This window comes from Thunnus albacares, chromosome 4 (assembly GCF_914725855.1).
Source record: "Thunnus albacares chromosome 4, fThuAlb1.1, whole genome shotgun sequence".
Taxonomy (NCBI): domain Eukaryota; kingdom Metazoa; phylum Chordata; class Actinopteri; order Scombriformes; family Scombridae; genus Thunnus; species Thunnus albacares.
The window spans coordinates 21,496,769-21,521,155 of record NC_058109.1 but is presented as its reverse complement, the minus strand read 5'-3'; the positions used below and the strand labels follow the sequence as shown (position 1 = coordinate 21,521,155).

General features: G+C 39.2%; 2 protein-coding genes across 3 annotated transcripts; both read right to left on the bottom strand.

The window, feature by feature from the left end:
- Positions 1 to 1,354: 1,354 nt before the first annotated feature.
- Positions 1,355 to 8,800, bottom strand: c1galt1b (core 1 synthase, glycoprotein-N-acetylgalactosamine 3-beta-galactosyltransferase, 1b). The gene is made up of 4 exons (XM_044349406.1): positions 7,904 to 8,800; positions 7,463 to 7,736; positions 4,894 to 5,558; positions 1,355 to 4,496 (listed from the first exon to the last, which is right to left on the bottom strand). Exons 2-4 carry the CDS (start codon positions 7,686 to 7,688, stop codon positions 4,185 to 4,187), a joined length of 1,203 nt encoding a protein of 400 aa, XP_044205341.1. The 5' UTR covers positions 7,689 to 7,736; positions 7,904 to 8,800; the 3' UTR covers positions 1,355 to 4,184.
- Positions 8,801 to 9,472: 672 nt separating this feature from the next.
- os9 (OS9 endoplasmic reticulum lectin) lies at positions 9,473 to 24,279 on the bottom strand. Of its 2 annotated transcripts, none has more exons than XM_044349324.1 (15): positions 24,079 to 24,279; positions 23,269 to 23,451; positions 19,833 to 19,896; positions 19,667 to 19,743; positions 15,661 to 15,759; positions 15,289 to 15,490; positions 14,920 to 15,075; positions 14,650 to 14,765; positions 14,149 to 14,206; positions 13,821 to 13,903; positions 13,506 to 13,709; positions 13,204 to 13,405; positions 12,603 to 12,770; positions 11,803 to 11,912; positions 9,473 to 11,533 (listed from the first exon to the last, which is right to left on the bottom strand). In XM_044349324.1, the coding sequence occupies exons 1-15, from the start codon at positions 24,226 to 24,228 to the stop codon at positions 11,396 to 11,398; spliced, it is 2,010 nt and encodes a 669-aa protein (XP_044205259.1). In that variant the 5' UTR covers positions 24,229 to 24,279; the 3' UTR covers positions 9,473 to 11,395. The 2 variants fall into 2 exon arrangements, with proteins under 2 accessions (XP_044205259.1, XP_044205260.1); XM_044349325.1 differs by having other exon boundaries at positions 13,821 to 13,873.
- Between the last annotated feature and the right edge of the window lie 108 nt (positions 24,280 to 24,387).

The window sequence follows — 24,387 nt, the reverse complement described above, 5'->3', positions numbered from 1 at the left end:
CTCTTTTTCACAGGCAACAGAAACAACCGATGGTCAAGAAAAAGTAAGAGTTTAAAGTGGAATTCTGTGTTAAATCAGTGTCCTGTGTTTTTTTCTGTAACAAACTTGTCTGTAGCTTTATGTTATGAGTGAAAACTTGCTGTTTATCTTCCATCATCTATCACATCTTCGCTGATTTGTTGGGGGGCGAAAAACGAGTGAGTTACCTCACTGACACTGAAAGCAAGTCATACAAAGCAGTGCAATATTCTCTTGATTCCTTTAAGTCACAGCACATTTAGTCAGGACAAATACTGAAAGTCAACGGTTTCAATCAATACCAGAAATAAAAGCTGCCAGTTGTCCCACAGTCCTTCAACGATTCAAGTTACTGTCACATATTTAAGCCATGAAATGTGCAGATGACACATCCAATACATGATTTTTAACATTAAGAATATCTCATTATAATATATCGGTTGGTATTTTCACTTAATATATATATTAATTAATTAATATATGATAAGGATCCTTTAAATTTGGTTAAAGTGGGATATTTTGGTCAAAAAATAAACTCAGGTTGACAAACTGTAATGGACACTTTCTGATCTATTGTACCTCAAATATACTTTTAGCATTTCTGTAATTTCTTGTTATAAAAAATATAAATATATATCTCTAACAGATACAGACATATCTGCAAAAAGATAATATCAGTCTATGCATCAGCTCTGCTGATTTATTGATTGGGCTCTACACTACGTTTATATAAACATGCTGATTGGTCAACATTCAAGTGCTGAAAATCCATTCTGCTTAATGTTAATTTTAAATGTTAAAATAACCTTAATTAAGCTTCGTAAAAGAATGAAAACATGAAGTTTTTAAGTGTAGTGATTGTGATAACTAACTAAGTGCTGGCTTCATGAGTGAAGGTTAGTTCAGAGCTGCTCTTCTCTTCACGTGAAACAGGAATGGCTTGTCCGTGTGCACAGACGGAGTATTTACAGACAAGGAGAGGCGGATTCATCACTCACAACAGGCAGAGGTAAGAAACTTTGACCTGCACTCTGTTTGCTAAAACTAAGAAAAAACAAAAAGGGTCTTTGTTGTGCAATGTGTTGACTGAACCTTGTTGTCTCTGTTCAGGTTCTAGCGCTTTCTGTAGAGGGGATGTCGCAACACGTCTCATCGGCAACACAGACAGCGAAACCTTCAGTTTCTCACAGCTATTGTATCGACAGAGGACATTGTTTCTGTTATTTAACCATGAAGAGGTGAAAAAGCCATATTAACCATGCATGAATGCTTTTCTACCGTCACTGGAAAATGTCCTGACACAATGAAATGACATGTAAAGAAAAATAAAACAAGATCTATGTAAAATATGCATTTATTTATAGTGATTAAAGTATCATTCACTGAAAACAATCCTGCACACCGATCACGTGCGCTCACATATTCATTTACACGCTCAAGTGTATCGACTCAATTTAGACGTCAATACCAACATAAATACATTTCAAATATAAATACAGTACTGTACACCTTTCCCTTTGATAAAATGTGAAAGTTGTATGAAGTAGATTGTCAAGGACTGGATGTGTTGTATCACTAATATGTTTGAGTCCACTGATGGTAACAATCAGCCCTTTCCCACTGAAATGTCCCAAGACTATTAATTCAAGTGAAAGCAATCATTTTAAAAGAAACCATTATTTAAAACATGCTAATTTGGTTTAAACTAGACTTTCCCCATTTTTTAAATACAAAAAACAAAACTGAACATGCTCTGTGTTCATGTACAGAGAGAAACTGAGTGTAAACATTTACAAAAGGCATTTTGATAGGCATTAGTTACCTCATACATTTTAGACGAGAATAAAAAGATTTAAGTGGTTAAAATGGAAAAAAAAAAAACAATTTGTAACACTCAAAAGTGCATTCAATAATTCTTTTCACAAATTAAGTAGAACATATTTTTGTTTGAATGATCACTAAATACTGGAGCCATTTCTGTATTTGGTAATTACTGTATCTCCAACAGAATTAAGCACGAACAATAATCCTTATTTGGTTACAAAGTAGTAACGAAAACATCATGAGTATTTGAATTTGAATATACAAACATGTACTAACTACAAAAGAAAAAGGTCCAATTCTATCTGGGCCACCCAGAATTTAAAAATCACACAATGTTGCAGAAACTAAAATTGTATAAAACAAACAAAAAAAATCTTATTAAAAAACAAACAAACAAAAAAAATGCTGTCATGAACAAGTCATCCGCTGGCTTACCAGAAGGCCATACTCATATATTGGAAGGATTCAATTAAATAATACTCCATCTGAAAGCATCACTCTCATCATGGTAATGTCACAGTGCAAAGTCATGTGTGCAGCTGATGGCTCATACAATCTCAATTTACAAAAAGGCACAAGCTAATGAGTCCGCTGGGGGAGGACAAGGGGAACTGATGTGTGTGTATTCAGTACTGGTATCAGGATGTAGAGAGACAATGTGCCACAAATGGTTAAATGTACACAAAGTTTCATTACACAGAAAAATCACTGAACTAACAACTTCCTCGTCCAGCTGCAGGTGTGTCTAACAACCGAAGACAGGTCAATATCCTTAAAGTTGGCTGTTAACCGAAGATTCGGTCATTATAAAAACTAGCTCCAAGAATAAAAAGTGACAGGAGGACAGCTTTGCTTCAAAGAAGATTTTCTCCAAGCGTTTTGTTAGAAGGACTGCAGACACAGATACGGACTTAAATTTGGTGTCATCTTTTGTGTGGTGTTTGGTTGGAATATAGATGAATGTCCTTTTTTTAAAGCATTCAGACAGACAAGGTCACGCCACTGCATCTGTTAGCCAGAGAGAAACATGAACAATGTTTCCCTATGAAACTTTATATCTGTATTTTCAGATGTAATGTTTTGGGAAGGTGTATTATATACTGAGCTTTTTCCATTCCATGACACTTGATTAGGGCTGCAAATTTATGGCTGAAATAGTAATCGCAATTATTCTGATGAATGTTGAACGATTATTCTATTCAAAATTATTTCGCTGCATTTCAACCTAGAAAACTGCCTTCACTTTCACGTTACAATGTCCTTGATAAAACTAAAATTACAGTAAAAACAGGACTCTAATAATAATGCCACCACAACATATAACTGATAAAACGTTCCTAATTCAACACAGAACTACATTTCTGTGTTGTGACGATGTTTTTGCCCGCAGCTCTAGTCAAGTGTGGGAGGAAGCAAACACAGAAACAGGTTAAACACAGCATGGTCGACGTAATGAATGCACTAGATCAGGCACTCAGTTTTAATATGAATGAGTAGGTCTTTTGCACAGATGATATTCTGACCTGTCAGAGTAGAAAAAGCACAAGTGTAACTAAATAAAGTTAACGATGACTGAATTTGATTTAGCTGTTTAAGTTTCAGAGCCATGATGTTGCTCATGCCAGCTTACTGTCACACTGTCCAGGCTTACTGGAACATTACATGAAGTCATTTTTATGTTATTAGTAATGTCTGTGCTCCTCCTACTACGACTCTGACCAGCTGCAACACATCTTAGTCGACTTCACACTTGTTGATTAGATCTGATTAGCTCAAGGCGCATACTTGTGTCTCATTGGCCTCCAAGGCACATAGCTACCTATGTGTGAATCAAGTCAAACAAACTCCATCAAGTCAAGTACCACTTCACTGCAGAGAGTGGTAGATCAAGTTTTGGTGGGAATACTTTCTTCATAAAAAGGATTAAAAAAAAAAAAAAAAGGACAAAACCAAATCTAACTGGCTTTGGAAACTACTTTCACTTCAGCACACCTTAAACAGGTGTACAGAAAGCTATTACCGACTTTAAAAGAAAGTGTGTTTAAAAGATTAGGTTAGGTTTAGCGTTCGTCTTTAAAGAGTCTGTTGTAATAACCACCTAACCAACCTGAAAAACAAGATCAGTCTTGCAGTCACAGTACGCATTAGTAGCAGTCCTTCAGCTAGAGAATCCTCAAGCAATGCACTTATTTGTGGGGACACTTAAGATCAAAGTGGACCATTTTTCTAGTATTGTAGAAATGTGAGCCAGGATTACCAGAATGACTAAGTAAACACTCAAAACACACATTCTCCCCTCACTAATGATCAGTTCCTCTTAACACACCCATACAGTCCAACTGTTATTTGCCTGCTGGTGCAGCAGGGAGGCCTTCACCAGCTGCAGGAGGGGGATCTGCATCCTGTCTTTTGTCAGTCCTAGGCAGATCGTTCCCCTCTCCTCGCCCTTTTTCCTGAGAAGCCGGCTCTTTTTTTCCTTCAGCGGCGTCCCAGGAACTCAACTCCTCAAGATTGTAGCCGAGCGGAGTGGGAGGCTGGTAACGGTATTTATAGCCAAAGGCACGCAGGTGATAAGTGTAGTACTCCAATAAATACATGCGTGAAGCATCTACATAGTGGAAGGACACCGACACGTCTGAGCAGCAGTTTGGACCCTGAAGGAAAACAGAGAAAGCGGTTAAGCTACAAAGACATCAAAGAATTGAGGTTTCTACGTGTATAAAAACAAGACCTCATTAAGAATGGGTCGGTTGTACAGGTGTGGACACATTTGCATGCCTGCTGTGAGATAACAGATTCAGGAAGTAAAATGTAACAATATATCTATATATATATATAATCTGATAGATCAGTCACCACTATTCATCTTTCACTGCTACTGTGGCTCTACCAGTTTGACCAAGAAGAGTCTCAGACAAAAGAAACTATCTCTTAACAAATAGAGGCCTGTCCTGTCAACAAAAATGACACATCATCTGCGCAAAGATTAAAAATACTGAGGTTGTTCATGTCAGGAATATAGAGAGATTCCACAAAGCCTTCGTCACTTGCCTCTGAGATGGGGTAGTAGCAGTAGCTCCAATACCAAAAGCTCTTAGGAAACTTGGCAGTGAGGTGCTGCTCAGGGACAAAGGGGTGAAATGTCTCCCTGTGCGTAGTGTCTCTGGAGTCCCCTGCCAGCACCCCAACTTTCTCCATGCACTGCCCCATCGCCAGGTCCTCTACTGAGGTAGTGTGAGTGCACAATTTGCTTTTAAATCCTTCTACAAATCGCCGCAGAGCCTCTTTACTCAGCACATAGCCTGCACCACCACTCATGTAGCCTTGCTTGGTGTAGGGCTTGAATCTTCGGCCAAAATAAATAGGCTCATCCGGGGTGTGGTTTGCAAGAACCCAACGCAAGTTGTCCACTATTACATAAGTGTCGTCATCTGCCTTGAGGAACCAATCAGCTTCATGACCATGATGCTCGTACGCATAATGGAAGGCCCGGATGGTTTTCCAGTACAGCTGGTCTCGGCCTTCCTTGGTACCCAGGCCCACTGTTGGGAAGTCGGGGTCGTCCACGGAGCTCATGAAGACCACAACATTGCAGTGGCGACTCCACGTGGTCTTCACATGCCGAGCCTTCTTCTCCAGGTTGTTGGGTCCGGTCATCACCCAGCAGAGAATACGCACCTTTTTGTATAGTTCATCAGCCATACGGCTATCCTCACCTGGACACAGGATATGAACATTAAAACCACATTTCACTCCATAGCAAACTGTGCTACGTAAGTATCTAGAGTAACTTGCTTGACATGTTTGTTTCAAAGGCTGTTAAAACATCCCGTCTACATAGACAAACACTATATATGTAGTATGGATTTTAAAGGATATGGCTGGGGTTTTTCTATGTTTTTTTATTGTTAACAAATCTCATGTGCAGAGCTAAACTAACAATGAACTGATCCTACTTACAAGTATTGTGTGTGTTTCCAATGCCTGATATATCTGTGCCGTAGACCTCGGTTGTTGTCCAAAAACTACACATCTATGAGCCACACTGCTACACTGGGTGACATGTCCCTTGTCCCCAAAGAATGTGGTTACGTTAATGTGTTTTCACTTTTAAGTAAGTATTTTCGTGTCAGGAAGAGGCAACTTCTCATGTATGAGGACGCGGGTCTGTTGCCATCGCTCTGCTAGTTTGTTGTGCTACATATCACAAAGTCTTGCCTTTGTACTTAACTTCTTGTTCTCATGAAAAAAATGGTGATTGTTTACTGTAAAGAGTACAGTGTCTTCGTTTCTAAACAAACTAAAGTAACCATGTTTTTCTGTCACTAATCAACTCACAAATACATCTATACAGATATCGCTGCAGTGAGCAAATATCAACGGCCTGGACTCCATTCCAAATATTTGAAAATTGGAAAATCATAGAACTTGTTATAATATTTTGTAAGAAACAAGTTACTGGGACAGTGAGAATTTCTCAAATAATATCTGTACAAATGCACACAATTCAATTTAAATTGAGTCTAATTGAGATGTTGTCTAATTGTGTCTAACTGTCACTGAAGAAAGACCTCAACAGTGTGTATCTTGTATGCAGGCCTTTTTCTTTCTATTTCCCTGTGTGTCCCTGTTCCCATGTATGTATGTATGTGATGCACAGGATCCCAAAATACACGATCACAGGATACCACAAGAAACCATATTAATTTAATAAAACGTCATTGATATAATAATGCAATGACTGAATAAGTGTCTTACTAAACAGCACCACACCTCACAGTCTGTAATATATTTGGCCTTACAGATTCCGGGAAGTACTGAAACCTATCCAACTGAGTAAAGCTTGCAACCACTTAACGCCATTCATTCTAAGAAGCCAAAAAATTTAACTTACACTTTAATTACTGCAGTTGGTGACCTAATGTTTTGGAGCACTTGGGTCTTAAAACTTTAAATAATATGTGATACAATTTGGATATTAAATGTTTCCGGTCAAAACTCTTACACCCAACAACTCACAACTTTTGCAATTGCACAGTGCAATATAAACTATCAAATCACATCAAATCGAGCAAAAAATAAATGAAATCTGTCTCAATCAATCACACACTTACACATTAGTCGATTAATCAGTTGCCAACTATTTGGATAATCAATTCATCTTTTTGAGTCATATCCAAAGTCCCTGATACCAGCTTCTTAAAGGTGAATATTTTCTGGTTTCCTTAGTCTTATATGACAGAAAAACTGAATATCTTTGGGTTGTGGACAAAACAAGATATTTGAAGATGGCTCTAGGAAACAGTGATTGACATTTTTAACCATTTTCTGGACCAAACAACTAATCAATTCATCAAAATTAATCGACAGATTGATCGATCATGACAATAACTGTTAGTTGTAGCTCTAAACTAAAGGTAGTGACTTCTATTAGGGCAAAAATTGCATGTAAAAGGAAACTGAAACTTCATCCACTGGTTCAACGAGGTTTGGTGAAAAATGGTGGCATTGAATCCTTAAATAATACAACTGCCTGGATAATGACGTGGTGTTGACACACTTCTTCAATAGTGTACGTAGACATCTTTTTGAGGAAGGTGTGATATAAAGACACTCGTACCTGTATGATGAGGGTGTTTCAGGTTAAAAAGAGCAGACCTCTCCTTCTTCCATATCTTCCTCTCATCCTCAAGCTGTTGCTGGTGGTCATGAAGTTTTTCAAAACTGCTGGCTTGTTGCTCTGATAAAGTCCTCTCAAACCACACCTGCCGCAGAAACACGTACAGTGTGAAGGTCCCCACCACAAAGCCCGCATAGAAAGAGAATCTGGATCCCAGGGCCTTCATGCTGGACCAGGTGTCGTTCAACTTGGCAGTCGTTCAACTTGGCAGGTGCTGGATGAGAAGAAAAGAAAGCCAACATGGACACAAGTTTCACCAAACGGGCCCCAGTGTCGAGCTGTAAACTTTTAAGTCATGGCGAGTGTGTATGTGTGAAGAAACGAGTAAAGTGACATCTGTGAAGAAGTGTCACTCCCCGTTTAAGGAGTGGTTTAACTCACCAGCCGTGGCGCAGGCACCATAGCAGCTGTCTTATCCAACAGCTACTTCATCATAACGATACACATCGACAACTTTGAAAAGCGTAAGCTGAGCCAGTTTTGACCGCGACGTAGCGTTATTTTCTCTGAACGGTAACTTAGCTCAGCTAGCCAGACTAAACAGTTAAAAAGGTTGCTAATAGTTATCGTGACAAAATAGCGAAATAGCGAGAGAGGTTACAAAAAAGCCAAGTAAATAACCTATCGAATCGGAAAAACAATTAAAATGATAGTGTTTAATCGCTGGCTCCTGGCCTAGGTGCTAACTGGCTCGGCCGTTATTTGGTCGACGCTGCTAACTTCAGTGCTAACGTTAAGTTAGCGATACTTCCTGTCGCGTCAACATAACGGTGGCTAACGGAAACCTTATAGAGTTAACTAGCTGACCGACCGAGCAAAAACTGAAACGACTGTTAACCGAGACAAGCAAGGTAAAGTAACGCTACAGACGTAAAAACACCAAGGAAAAAAATGTTCCACAACGTAGCATAAACTACATTTAAGTTCTCTACATGCTGACTGACTTCCGTCCAGAAAAAAAAAGTTATTCCGGTCAAGAATTTCAAAAGAAATGCCTCATGTGCAGAAACAGAGTAACGTGTCCCTAAGAAATATCAGCTTCTGAGAGGTTTGTCTGAACACAGATATCTAACTTGTCAATATGTGTCCGACACTTTGGTCTTTTTCATAAATTTAATTACTAAAAAAAAACCCAAAACGAACCCTGCGGTCGGACTGCCAGCAAATCACCATGGCGACCATTCACACCAACGTCACATGAAAAATCACGTTTGCCTAAACATCCAAAGGTCGTGTTCCCACTTTATCATGGCGACAGATATTCCAAGCCCGTTGATATGGAAAACACACCGTAGCTGTGTTACCTTCATAAAAGCTGACTCTGTTTGCCGACTCCTGGGCAAATTTGTTAATAAATAGTAGCCTAAACACAGTCACACCCATCACAAGGGCTTTTCACACTACACTCGGCTCAGGGCTAAAATCATTCTTACACAGCTTTCACACTGGCACAATCCTGGCACAGTCCAAAGTGGGCTTGCCCTCTGACTTGCTGGCCCTGCTCTGGAGCATAGTCCCGAGTTTGCGAGGGTATCCCCTGAAAATTAACTAAACACGGGGCTAAAAGTTAAAGTAAACAATGGAGTAGTCACGTGTCATTCTACAATGTAAACAGTCGTGTGTACCAATCGACATTTAACCCAGAGCTGGTAGAAGTGCAGTGTGAATCATATAGCCTTGGGCTTAGGTCAACCCTGGCTTAACTCTGTGTGTGTGTGTGTGTGTGTGTGTGTGTGTGTGTGTGTGTGTGTGTGTGTGTGTGTGTGTGAAAAGGGGCTAAATGATCTCAGGGTCAACTCTCACGATATGCAGTATGAAAAGCCCTTCAATGAAGGACTTAGTCTTTATAAAGGCCTGAGGGCAGGCAGCATAATGAACACAAGTATGCAATCATATTCATGTCTAACATTTCAACATAAATAAATAGCTGATGAATTATATCCACATGACTTCTATGGTATTTTGTTTTATTTCAAAAGAACAAATGAAGAGTGCTCAAAGACTTTTATTTACAAGGCAGCTCAGATGGACCTAAAATCTTTTCAGACCTTGAAGTCATGAGGTGTTGCTCCTTAAATAGCTCTGTTAAAGGACACAGTAATCAACTCATCTTGTCTTCTCTGCTTCTACATTAAGTTGTCATCATTTACAAATAATGTGTGCAGCTGAGGGGTGATGCTCAGTGTGTGATGCAGAGAAACATGAGTGTTATGGCACACTTTGTAATCATAGGACAGGTTGATGGCACACCTGTGATCATAGGGATTTTTTCCCCCCCATTCAAGCCACATGATGGATCTGGGGCCTGTATCACGGAGCAGATTCAACTTAGTCTGGCTGTATTTGGGTTAACTGAGGCTAACATTGGTGTTAATGGATAACTGGTATCATGAAGCCAGTTATCAGTAGGCTTAACTGACAACTCTTGATTTTCCTATCTAGCCATGAGTCAGCTTCATAATACAGCAAATACCGGGTTCAGCCCAGAGACAGCTGACTAATCCACTGTATCACTTTGTGATACAGGCCCCAGATGAGATAACATTAATCCAGTTGTCCAAGTAAAGAAACACACCCACAACACCCACATCTTTTCTTGACACCAGTTTCTTTAAGAATGCCCCAATCATGTGTCTGAAAAACTTTGTATATGACCCGCAGTCTGAAATTAAGTTTCATATACAAGATTGCACAGTCACAAACGTATTCAGTCAGGTAAGTCAAGCCCCACTAAATTTGTGCTAACATACAACAGTTCACTTCAAAAAACAGATTCACACAGAAATTATGTACATGTTGAGATCCACGGAGCCACAATTATTCACAAACTATACAAATTCAGCCCTTTTAAGTACACCTCTGAAGGATCATTACAAAAACTTTGTGTGGATTCATTATTTTGGTAATCTGATTGACATTGTAGCTTTCTTTGTTTCCCTAAACTTACTAAATTAAGCAAGGTAAATTCTTATTAGAAACAAAAGCAAAGTACACATTTAAAAAGTTTCATCTTCCAACATTCCTTTCAGTGTTTTTCTTTTGAGCAGTACAAATGCCAGCCCAAGGGAAACCCAAAAAGAAATAATGTATAATTCAGCGTTTACAGAACCTTTTTCTAAAAATATAAAGTGCGACAGCATGTGCACAAACACGTCTGTAATCTACAATTGTGTTTACTGGTAATTTAATCACCAAACACAACGTGTCAGAAGGCTTCAAAGACAGGTGGGAAGTCAAATGTGAACCCTTGAGTGTTTGTCCTTTGTTTTTCATATCCAGACACAATCATACCTCGAGGGAAATAGTAAATGAAACCACTGTGTAAACACTCATCCAGTTTGTTGAGGCATGCACATTTCGCCCAGCTGTGTCACACAGAGGTAAGGACTTCTTTGTCAACGTCAACATACGTTTAAGACAAACACAAGAAGTAATTGAACTGTGGACGCACAGTGTACTGCTGATAACTTCAGAACTGGATGCAAATATTCAGTAAAACTCACTGAAATATTTCTAAAAAGGTACATTTTGTACATCACCTGGCTTTTCCAGCCATCTATGAAAACTGAATCCCATCAAAAAGGGGAAAATGCATAACTTCATTCAACTGCACAATTACCGCTGACACTGCGGTTTTATCGTGCAACATAAATGGTGCCCACTAAAGACACGTATTGCCTATTCAAGACACAGAGACACATTTTCTGACTGTGCAAACAGGTGAGTTGATATTATCTGCCAGGTTTAATAGCAATGATTGAATCATATGGTCTCTTTTTCAAATTTGTGGCTGCACTTCAGAGCTCCCCCCTCCCTGCCGGTCTCCACAGGAGTTCACCATCACAAAAGGTGCACTGGATGTACTGAATGAGCTCATATGTCCACGTCGTCAGAGTCAGAGGTGCTGGATGACTGGGACTCCTCCTGGGACTCTCCCCACACAAACCTGTAGTTGTTCTCCAACTCCTGCTGCCTCTTTTGCTCCTTGTAGACTTCTTCTGTGCCTCCAGTCTGGGGGATATAAACAAAAGATTGAAAGATTGTTTTTTTTGTTTGTTTGTTTTTTTTAAACAAATTTAATTAAAACTTAATTTGTGCTTAGAAACAGCTTTAGTGACAACTCACATCTTTAAGAACAATAGCTGTCTCTAACCAGTCTTATGCAAGCTATTTTCTAAGCAAACAGCACACAGCTGCAGGCAAACACATATAATGGTGTTTAAACATCCTGGAGGATCAAAATGAACCGTATAAAAATATTTTATCACCACTCTAATTACCAGGAGATTTATCAGGAGCTCCCTGAAGGACTTTGTATCTTCTTCAGTCAGCCATTGATCACCTGCCTCCTCTGCATTCTTTCGTGTCAAGATCTTCACCTCAATTTTACCTAAAAAAACAAACAAAAAACACACACACACACACACAAGGAAAGGGGGGCTTTCCAATTAAATACATGCACTTCAGAGTGGCTCAAATTAAGAAAACTGTAACATACATCAAAGCAACAAATAATTTGAATGAAGAATGGTACAAACGCAACAGTGGATGAAAAAGACAAGAACACACATGGATGACACACCTTTCATTTCTGTTTGTCTTTGAGATAAGCTTCAGCTAACTGCAGTCAGAGGTTGTTTTTTATTTTACTATTGTGATCTTTAAAATCATCTACAATAAGGGCTTCCTAGCCTTATGCCCAGCTAGTTAATGGTCAAACACAATGTTTTGGTATTCAGTAGTACTAATTGTCCTGATATTTAATCTGTTTTGAATGACTAGACCTTTGAAAGAAGGAATACTATTGAGTATGGATTTTGATTTTTTTTATTCAATAACTATGTTAGTTAAACAATCCTACCTGCTCTGTTTCTGTGTGGGTCTCTAATTTATTTTGCCCAGTTTGCACTATTTGTCCCACCACTGCTTTTCTAAATACTCTCTGCACAATATACCCACGAAAAAATATAAGTTGTATGCTTTTTGACAAAGATGATAAGAGAAGTACAGTACTGTATGCTCAAGATAACAGATGGAAGAGAAAAAAGGCCGTGAGTGTTTCGGGCACTCCCCTTCATACCTTCGGCCTTCAGTCCTGCTTTCTCTAGCTGTTCTTTAACCACGTCCTTTATGTGCTGCCACTGGGGATCTCCTTCGCCCATCTCCTGAACTTTGACCTCCCCATCAGGGCTGCTGCCCGTCTTATACTTAGTAATTTTGATCTTAACATGGTCGTCAGCTGCTTGGTCTGGGGTGACGAGACAAAAGAGGGACAAACAACACAGTTGACCTCAAATCCCATCAGCAGGGCCACAGGATGGAGGAGGTGAGAGCCAAGAATCCAAAACACTATCTGTATGCATTACACGCTGTCATAGAGTTCAATTACTGTGATTGATTTCAATAGCTTAAATTTTGATTTCAATTACTGAAAAATGAATTAACCCACAGATACATCAATGGCAGCAGAGGAAAGACCACTAACTAACCACAGAACATATCAAACTAATATCAGCTTTCTGTGGATTCATTTTCTTTCTGCATCAAACCCCATGTGTTCGTCTATACTGGGATGGAAGATGCCACAACAAACATCTACTGTACATATGGATGAAATATGAAGCGGATGGAGGTGGACACAGAAGTGCACATGACTGCAGGGCGGCAGTCTGTCCAGTTACCTGGCTGCTTTGGAGCCAGGCTGGGGCTGCCCCTGGTCGGATCGCTGGCTCTTTGAACTCCTGCTGTTTGCTGCTCTGGATCCTGGACGTCTTTCTCCTCCAAATGGTCAAGTAGTTTATCCAGTGTCGTCTCCAGTGTCTGTGTGGCTTGAGTGCGATCGAACTCCCCTTTTAGCCCCTCTGTCTCCAATTCCTGCTGAGCCTACAGAGCAGAGAAAAGCCAACCTTGTCAAAACATTACTGCACAGACAGGTATAGGTATGAGTTACATTATGAGTTACATGTTGTCTAAAAGCTGTTACCTCATTTATGATGTTGTCAAACTCTTTCTGCATTTCCTCCTTTATCTCCTCAATCTTATCCGACGGCACTGAGAGGTCAGCCATCTCATCCTCAAACTCCTGTAGCAGCTGTTCATCTTCATCTTTCTCTTCCTCGCTGTGCTTCTCTGTTACTCTGTCGCTTGTTTGTTTCTCTGCTCGACTTGTGGCTTGGTTTTGTGCTTTCTAAAGACAAACAAATGCTGCACTGAATTGGAATACACAGACAATGCAATGAAAAAATATACCGCAACAGGTGCACAGACAAATACTGTGATGATCTTGGAAAGCGCTTACCTTCCTGTTACTCTCCTTGAGGTGTTGGACAAATTTCATCAGGTCTGCTGGGTCTGTGATGATTTTAAAGTTGAATTTTTCAACTGAAAGATATTCATTTGAAGACAGAAATTGTTTCAAGTTCAACATGGGACAACACTTCACTTTACAAACCAGGCAACAGAACTGCACAGAAACGAAAGACTGTGGTAGTTTTAATCTTGTTTGAGGCTCTCTGAAGCAGAAACCAGCAGGCATGTTGACCACAAAGATCGTAAATGGCATCGGTCTTCCTAGTGTATGTGTGTGTGTGTGTGTTAGGGAAAATGACAGTGACAAAATACGATACCTTCATCGCCATCATCTCTGACTTCATTGTCTGTAAGTGAGTTATAGCCATCATCTGCCTGAGGGGAAAAAACAATCAGGTTACAGTCGTGAAAAGGGAAGACAAAGAGTCTTGCTACACCCTCTAGTGGTTGGATTCTAACCAGAGACAAATCATTTCAACTTTACATTGAAAAGAAAACTACAAATTGATACTTGCACAGTTACTGGAACAACAGTTTTGGAGAGTCTAATGATATAGACCGATGAATATTGAAAAATGTATCAATTCAATGTATCAATTTAGTCTAGTCTTTGTCAACTACACAAATATTAAGAAAATACATAGAAATGTACCCTTTTAAATAAGATTAAAACACATTATAGAGTTTCTCCACCAACAATAAGTGTTTTCACATTGTCGACATCTACAGCATCATTTAATTCACTGAAAGGCTGCAACAACTCCAAAGAGGCACCATTCACTAAAAGGGAAAACTGATTCTAAAACATATTTCTGTACCTGACTCTCCTGTTGAGAAGTAGATGTTTTTGAACTCCCTGATTTTGGAACTTCCTCCCAGAAGTGAGAATCTTCTGCCTCTTCTGACGCAGTGTTCTCAGATACATCTGCAGTCTCTGTTTCAAAACAAAGGCACACACTTATGTCAAACAAGAAATGTTTATCTTGCACCCTGCCTGATGGAAATATACAAAAAAAACCCCAAACTGAATAGATATTTTTACTTGGTGTATTGACAAATACGATGTTCTTTAATGTATAAAAATGCACCTTTTCTGTCTGACGGTTCTGGGTCATCACTGGATGCGGGAGATGTCTCTTCTGCTGTTACTTCTACTGCTCCATCTGCCCCTTCGTTACCAGCCAACATCTCATCAAGGCTCCTAAGCTCCTCTGAGATCTGCTCTACTTTACGCTTTGTGTCCGCTGGGAACAGACAAAGGAAGGAGGAGGGGGAAGGAAAAAAAAGAAAGAAAGACAGAAAAAGCACATTTCTAAAATTAGAAATTAAATTTAATAATACTCCTTTCCCTCATTAAGCTGTGCTCTAGTGGCCTGCTTCGACAGGAAATAACTACTATGGAAGCAAGATGCTCTCTAAATGCTGTGTCACTATGACTTTCGTTTTTGTCAACTCACAGACTTGAGCTTTGACGTAGTCCATGTACTGCTGGGCACTGAGTGCTGGCTGGCATACGATACCCTGGGGCTTGGCAGTAGATGGTGGGCGCAGGAATGGATGCTGGCAGGTGCGACTTGTGTGAACTGTGAGCACGTAGCGGCACGACTGGGGTTCATCCACTCGGGCGATGTAGTCACCCGAGCCTTCTTCACATACAAACTGTAAAAATTTGAGTGAAATCATCTAAGTGTGTCTAGGAGAAATGTTTGGTACAACATGCAAATTTCCACTGACTTTATGTCTGTGCTTAGAGTAGCAAAACTTAAAACAAGAAAAACAGACAGATCCACACAGGCAGTGTGGAATACTAATTTACTGAAAGGTCTCACCCGGACTTCAGTCTCTCTGGGATTTCCATTCAGGTCACACTTAGAGCCATTTACATAGGTCTGACTGTGGTAGCGCTTCAGTCGGTGCTGTTTGGAGGCCTGTAAGATCAACAGAAAAGATGTTTTAATTCAACTGATTTGTAATATAAGATTCAATTCAACTGATATTGTAATGCAACTCTGCTTTATTCCATTGTGGTGTAATTTTATAAAGACCCATGAGTTGCTAAACGGCAAAGAACCTAATGGCGCAGAATGATTATGACAAGTATCATAAGTAATAAGTAGTGGTGTGTTGAATTGTCATTATAATGAATATATAACCTCACAGACCACATATAATCAATGAAAGGGCACAAAAAAATGTTAAAAGAATCTCACTTAATGCACTGGATAAACTGGAGGGTATGTTTGTGTTAAACTTCACTTTAAATGTGTGTTTAACTTCACTTTGAAATGTGTTTGTATCAAACTCAATGTTTCAAAAAAAAAAAAAAAGGAAAAAAAGGCTGTGGGAAAGGAGCAAGAAAAAGGGGGGTATGAGGAGGCAAGTATGGCAGTGGAGAGAGAGCCAGGGGAAGCTCTGACAATAATGGTATGATATGATCCTTAGCAGTTACATAAAATAAAAGAGCATAACTGGATGGAAGTGGTCATGCCAGATATGACCAGCTCAGGCCAAAACCTATTTCAGAGATTTTGGGCCAACAACAGGTGATGTAAAAAATAATAATATTGGTGTGGTTGGCCAAGTACGAAGAGGATGGACACAAGGCGTGAGTTGCAAAACTCAGAGCAATGGGTTGGTCTATTATGAACACTGTATTGCTCTCCTTTATTGCCTGGCATTTAAGTACATTTTTGCTGCTCAGAAACTCTGACTCCTGATTTTTGAACAACAAAGAGAAGTTTGGCCTTGACTTTTTTCAACAGAGACCCAGCGGAACTCATACGATACCATCCGCTAAGCAAAGACACACTTTGAAGAGCAAGATTAAGTTGCACCGGCTATTAGTAAGTACATCACTAAACTTTCCTAACTTTCCTCAGTAAGCATAATGTACCGTAATATAAGTCCTTATAATAACAGTTTTAGGAGGCCAAATGATACATTAAAATCACCTGACAATAATGTGTAGATATAGGTACGACTTTGTTTTATATATATATATACACATACACACACAAAAACAGTGTGTATAGATGAGAAATATGTGCGTTTCAGATCATTTATGCAGTTAAAAGTGAGAGCGAAATATCCAACTCGGCTAATCGAGCCGTTGTTATTGGGTTAATATTTTGTAATTTGAAGTTTATTGTGTTATTTTTGTAAAATGCAATTCAAAATCACCCTGATCAACATTATCATTAAACAGCACTTCAAGTGTGTAAATCTCCACTGAGTTAACACTTACAGTACGTTATAAGTAGGCCAAGCTTGAACTGGGGAACAGCTGGAGCAACCAGCTCCAGACGCTATATGCAGTAGTCATGTTTTTAGTAAAATCAACAAATGACGATGAGCAAACACTATACTCTCATATTTTATCTTTCAAAACACTCTGTTTAAAATAACAAATCACCTGGGTGTGTTGACACAGCAATCACTCAAGATTATTATGCCAAGATGAAATAGTCTTGTGCACTCGCACATTTAGTGCACATTTTCTTTCACTGTGCTTCGATAATGTGAAGCTAAAACAATAACACTTAAGACTGACAGATCTCAAATGATTTCAGTGGGCTGCTGGGAATAAAAACTTAATTTGTTAGTGAGTGCTATTCACTCATGTTGGAACACAGAAAGGTCACATCATTTCTGTTCTACATACAAAATGAGAGTGGGATGTATTCATTATTAACAGGAAGAGGCTTTCAGCTGTCAAGTACACACTGCCACTTACAACTCAAGGCTTCAGCTCCTATTATACAATCATGCAGTTCCCTTTTTTTGTCTTTCTTTAATGACTACGGTGGCTGACACATGTCAAATGAAATGCAAATCCAAAACGCTTTGCAAATTTGAAAAACACAAGCGCATTAACAGAAAAAACAAATAAAAAAATCACAACACAAATGCAAAAGCCACAACATGACGGCCGACTATTATTGTCTGCACATGTGGAAGAGGAAAGTTCTTGCCTGTTTGAGAAGTGAAACATTGTTCGCTGACTGACGCCAACTGTGATTATTATTGCTATGTGATCGTTACAAATGAGCAATGTTGTTCAATGTCTTTATATTTTCATATTTATGCACTCTGCCATCTTATGTTAGGCTATTATGTAGCTAGCTATGCAGTAATGTTAGCATTACGTCATTTAACTAACGTTTGTCAATCTGGGGTCCATTCCAGAAAGCAGGTTCAATAAACTCTGACTTTTGGTTCCTGAAAAGCTGATCAGAGTCCGTTCAATCAACTCTGAGTATGTTCACTCAATGATGATCGAAAAAAGCCATCAACAGAGCTCCCATACTACAAGTCACCATGGCAACAGGTAAATAAAAGGCAGAGCCTCCATTTTAATGGGTGTATGCGGATGGTGCACATTTAAAAAAGAGAATCTGAGTCGGAGCGGGAAAAGTGTCAATAAGTTAACACAATAAAGTTTTATTCAGTGTTGTCCTTTAATTCATTATTTATTAGACTTACATTTCCTTGATGATGATAAAGTGGTATCTGACTGTGTATCAGGCTGCAGCCTTCATTAGATTTAAATATATTAGTTCAGCTTTAATCTGACAGGGACAAAACACAGGAGGAAGCAACTGAAGATGAAAAATATAGTTAAAGACTTAAAACGTGTATAGAGCAAAGACAGAGAAACATGACTGTAAGCTCGCAGTCTGATCAGTAATAATGTGTTCGGTAGATTTTAAAATTTTAGACATCTACTTGTATCTTGGCTCAACATCATTCAGTGATGCTGCTCGATCCTGCTCACTCAGAAACATTAACATATAATCTCCATTATTATAGGAATGATGTAACATCAGTGTGATCGATCACATCATGAGTGATAGAGACAATTATTCATTGATCCTATGCGTCTAAAGCTTCATACCGATTTCTTAGATTTAAATTGAGATTATGTGCAATAAACATTTCAGTGTTGGAGCTGCTCTAACAAACTGATAGCCGTCTTGTGTGCACAGAGTCACAGTGTTGTAACAGAAGGACATGCAGAGGTTTTATTCTGAGCTGAGGCTGAATTCACACTGTGTAATATTTCATTGTGAGAGCAAAACCTGCTGTTTGAAGAAATGACTAATGCACATAAAAGCAGTGACTTTAGAAAGTCCTTGAGTAACTAAATTAATATCTAATTTAGATTCTGACAGACAGTAAAGCTCCGCTAAGTAATGTGCTTCAATACGGACTGAGTGAATGAGGAAATGAAACAGCTCTGTAAGAGGAAGGAGGTCTGCTGAAGAAAACCTGCCAGCGAGCAGAGTCAGTTACCATGGTAACTGACCCAGTGGTGATGGAATGAGTTTAGGAGTGGGGGGAAATCCCATCTATCCCATGTCTGAACAGGCAGAATATCGAGTTATAAGCTACCAGTCTGATGTGTGTAGAGGTGTGTGTGTGTTGTGCAGAAGCCTTGTGTCGTTTTTAGGTGATTTAATAAAGGTAAATGCAGTGAACGGACGTAACAGCACTTCTCAGAGGCTGCGGATTTACTAACATGTCAGTCCTGCTACATCAAAGCATCTGCCAATACAGATGTATACGTTTCACTTACATCTCAAACAGGCAAGAACTTTCCTCTTCCACATGTGCAGTCAATAGTAGTCCGCCAGCACTAATAGTCAGACGGTTTCATTATCAACATCTGTTGTTGCTCACTTCTGTTGTGGCTTTTGCATTTGTGTTTTCTGTTGATACGCTTGTGTTTTTCGAATTTGCAAAGCGTTTTGGATATGCATATGCTTATTTGACACATCTTGGCCACCATAAATGACGGCTGAGACCATCCAAAGAACAAAACTGAGGCAACCTTACCTTTGCTGTTTCATTGCTCCAATCAAATTCAGACTCATAATAACCCAGGAAGAGAATGTCCCCTTTGATTTCTGTGTCTGAGGAGAGAAAAACAACATCTGTCAAAGACAGCTGTCAAAGCAATGTTGATGAGAAACAGATTTAAAACACAAAGGACAGCTCTTACCTTCAAGGTGGTACTGTCTGATATGCTGACCGTGACAGAACTCATATGTCCACCAGTCTTTTGTCTGCAGGAGGAACAGAGAGCAAACATTTCAATATATGCAGTAATTAACTGACACATTTTCCTTTTTATTTTAAACATTTGCTTAATTTCACCAATCAATCAATTTTATTTAAAGTGCGGAATCACCATGCAGCATGGTCCCAATACACTTTGCAGTTAAAAAGAGTACACAGGACAAAACATACAGCAAGCAAATAAGATCATAAAAATTTAAATAAGACAATTAAAAACATCAATGTTAAAGGGATGTTAAAGAGGTGATGGACCTGACTAAGTTCTAGGGGAGGCGGAATGAAGTTAATAAAGGAAGGTTTTCAGTCTTAATTTAAACATTTCAACTGCACATGCTTTTTTTTTTAAACATATAACAGAAGTCTGTTAGATAAAGGGCACAGAAGGCAAATGAAAAAATGGCAAACTGTTAACTGAAGCAATGACCGGGAGACCAACAGGAAGCGAAGACAGCGTGCCAGTGTATGTGGTGTGATTACTATTATTGTTCATCAACAATGTGATAAACTGTCCAATTAAGAGGCCAGTATACTTCATCAGAACTGCTTGTCGGATGGTCAAACAGCTTAGGAAACCTCCTCCCCTTACACCTTTCTGGCATGAGATTAGGGAGCGCCGTGTACAACCATTTCTGAAACCAACAATCCAGCATTCATACCCACTTCACTGTGACTGGCCAGTTGTGTGGCGTTGAGAAAGGAGTCAGGGTTTGAACTTCTCTATTATCTGTTATTTATATTTCTTTCACTGCAACAGAAACAGTTGTGCAAAACCCTGAATGCCTTCTTAGAGAGACTGTCTGAAAATTATCCCCCTATTTAAACGACATCACACCTCCCCTTCCTCTATGACGAGCGACATTTCACTTATTTGACACAACATGTCGAATTCACTAGTTCTGACTGAGTATAAACCAACCCTTAAAGGACCAGTGTGTAAGCTTTAGTGGCATCTGGTAGTGAGGTTGTAGACTGAGGTTGCACTGTAGAAACATGGTGGTGCAACATGGCGGGCTCCATGTAAGAGGCCTCGCTCCAGATGTAGATATAAAGAGTGATTATACACTAATTAAAACATATTTATTAATATTATACTCCATTTCTGCCAAGTCCGTTCCACTAGATGCCACTGAATTCTACCCACTGCACCTTTAACCAACAGCTGTACACGCTCCTGATTATTATTAATTATTATGTTGGGAAATCAGAGAGAAGAAGAGAGAAGCGGGTTAAGGAACACACATATAACGCCAACATCCCCTCTCGCTCTCATAACTTTTCTTTGACTACTCAACAGGGTGAGGACGAAGACAGAAAAAAGTTGTGGGGGGAAAATGTGAGCATGTTTCAAGACATTTTGGAACAAAGGTCATTTTCCCTTACAGTCTCATTAGAGAAGAGTTTGTGAGCAGAGGATAGACAGATGTTTGAATTCCAAAACAGTGATAAAATGAGGAATGGAATGAGTAACACTCTTTCCAAGTCCTCTGTGATATTACACAATCTTTTTCCCCTTATTGGGGGGTGGGGGGCTCATAAGCTCTTTGTTATAGGAACTTTTAAAAATATAAAAGCAGCAATACCAGAGACATGTGTCTTTTATATCAGTTTTATACTGACAGGAGTTTGGACCAGGTTGGACTTGGCTCTCTACTCTCATGTGTAGATGAAAATTTATGTTGCATTTTTTGAATGTATTTTTTGAATAATCTGTGTGTGGAACGTAACCATTTCCTGCTTCAACATCTATTTGAGTGCAGCTGCTGAGTGTCTTGAGTTACAAGACTGTGGTTCTACTGGAAAGACGACATGTGTGAATGTTAGATAATACCAGATGTTCTTTTCAGATCTCGCCTCTTGTATCCAGATATTTGCAAATTTTGTCTGAATCCAGTTTAAACAGATTGCTGTCCACACGTCATAACACATCTATTTCATCAACTGAATACTTATAACCTGATTTGACTTCCACCTTCAATTATATTGCTGATGAAACTGCGTACTAACCAGGAAAAAATACACATTTCAGACTTCTCGTACAGCTAGATCATTTGACTTGCTGGAATCTTGCCTCATGTATGGACTTGTCTCAACCCTGTTTCAATTGTATGACATATGCAAATCTTCTATATTTCAAAGATTTATTGTGCTTTATATGTACACTAAAAAGTTGACAGGAGTTGTAAAAATGTGAATTATATAGAGTATACCCTGTGTAGGCATTTTTTAAAATAAGGTTTTTAGAGTTTGTGTTTTTATGTACATAGTAAATAGCGTGAAGATGACGTGCGTTTTGGGTTGTTTTTTTTGGATCATGTTAGATGACTCTCTTTATGCGTTTTGGCACAATCACATATGCAGTGTGTTACAGTTGTCTCCTTGGATCTCCCAAAATGCTTTTGCCAAGTGTGATGTTCACAGTGGTGGGAAGTAACTAAGTACATTTACTCAAGTACTGTACTCAAGAAAAACTTTTGAGGTACTTGTACTTGAGTACTTCCATTTTATTCCATTTTATACCTCCTCTCCACTACATTTCAGATGGAAATTGTAGTTTCTACTCCACTACATTTATTTGACAGCTTTAGTTACTTTTCAGATGAAGATTTGACAAAATGGATAATATCACAAGCTTTTAAAATACAACACATTGTTAAAGAAGAAACCAGTGGTTTCCAGCCTTTTTGGCTTTTGACGTCTTACAACGGGGTCATATTTCAGACGTCTACAAGTTGTTAACAGCTCCACCAAATAGTGATTTTTCCCTCTAAACTTCTGACATGGTTTCATTTCAATAGATGTTCAAATGATCCAATATTTCACCAAAAATCAAAGATTGGAGAAAAAGTCCAAAAACTGAAAACAGATTTGTGTATCAGAACTTTATTTTTTCTTCTTTCCTCTCTCATTAATCATCTCATGACCACTCAGATGTATCTGGTGACCCTTCGGAGGGACCCAACCCCTTGAGAACCACAGGACTAAACTAGTTAACAGTATATAAAGTAGTTGAATATAAAGTAGTAGCTCCAGCAGCTACAACAGTAACATGCTGCTCTAACACTGATGCTTCAGTATTAATAATCTAATGCTGTCATGTATAATAATATATCAGTCAGAGGGACCAAACCACTACTTTTACTTTAATATTTTAAGTACATTTTGCTGCTAATATTTGTGAACTATGACTTAAGTAGGATTTTTCATGCAGGATTTTTACTTGTAATGGATGTTCATATCAAAAACAGTTCTCATTAACATTAACATAAATTTGAAATCAGTTTCTGAACATTTTAAGCATCTCAGAAATGGACTCTTAGAGGCTAAATGCACATACAGTAGATATGCAGTAGAGAACCAACCTTCACTAGACACGGGGCAGTGTGCATTGGACTGAGTAGGTCTGGGATGTCAGGCCCAGTGTACCCTTGTGAGTCAGGCTCAGAAGCTGGGTCCTGGTGAAACCGGACAGCCTGAGCTGGAAGTCGACACTCATACAGCTGCTTGTACTTGCTGGACACCATCATAACCTCTTCTGTCTTGGTCTGGAGGAAAAAAACAAATGTTGTCATGAAAACTGCAGTTTTCTTAAAGGACAGATTCACAGGTTTTCAAGTCTGTCTTAAAACAACAGTCAGGTGCCCATGTAAACACTAAAATTACATTGCAAGTTCATTATGAAGGGGTCTCATGATGGGCAGTATGAACAGGAGGAATGATTACAGCAAGAAAAGCCTATTTTAATGTTCATTTGTGCACCTGACTGTTGTTTTAAGACATACTTGAAAATGTGTGGACCCGTCCTTTAAGTGTGACAGTGTACACAGTTTTTAAAGCTTATTAACTACCTGGCTTTACTATTGTACTACTTGTAGTGAATTACAGTCTGAGAAGTGAAGTGGAAGTGAGGAAGCTGAGGTTGTGTTGTGACAGCTGTTAACGGTGGCTGCTACGTAGGTCATTTGGAAATAACTCCGGCATTAACGCTTCTTCTTGAAGCTTTGCACGTAAAAAGTAAACGTCAAAGGAACCGTCTTCTTACCTAGTGAACAGACAGGTTACTCTTCACCTGCGTCAAGTCACGTTAAAGTCAGATATTCAACGCTCGCTAACGGTAGCCTACTTTCTAGTTAGCACGCTAACCGTTAGCTTCCCCAAACACCTTCACTCACCTGCCCCAGGATGACGGGATCGGGAAGAATTTGAATCCCGTATTTCATCTCGTTCAACTCTTCCAAATTCAAGAAGGCCGGGACACATAGGGGACATATCAGCAAGAAAACGCACAGTCTCTTTAGCCATCGTACCAAGGAAGCAGCCATGATCGACTCTCTCCTCGTATTCCCGATTGTCTGATAGCAACAAACACAGAAAGCCTGACATGGTGGCAGCGGATTGGTCGATATGAGAAGCGCTCTTCTTTCATTGGCTAATTTATGTGTCTGTCAACGGGTTCCTCATTCTTGGGTGTGTTAGTTTAT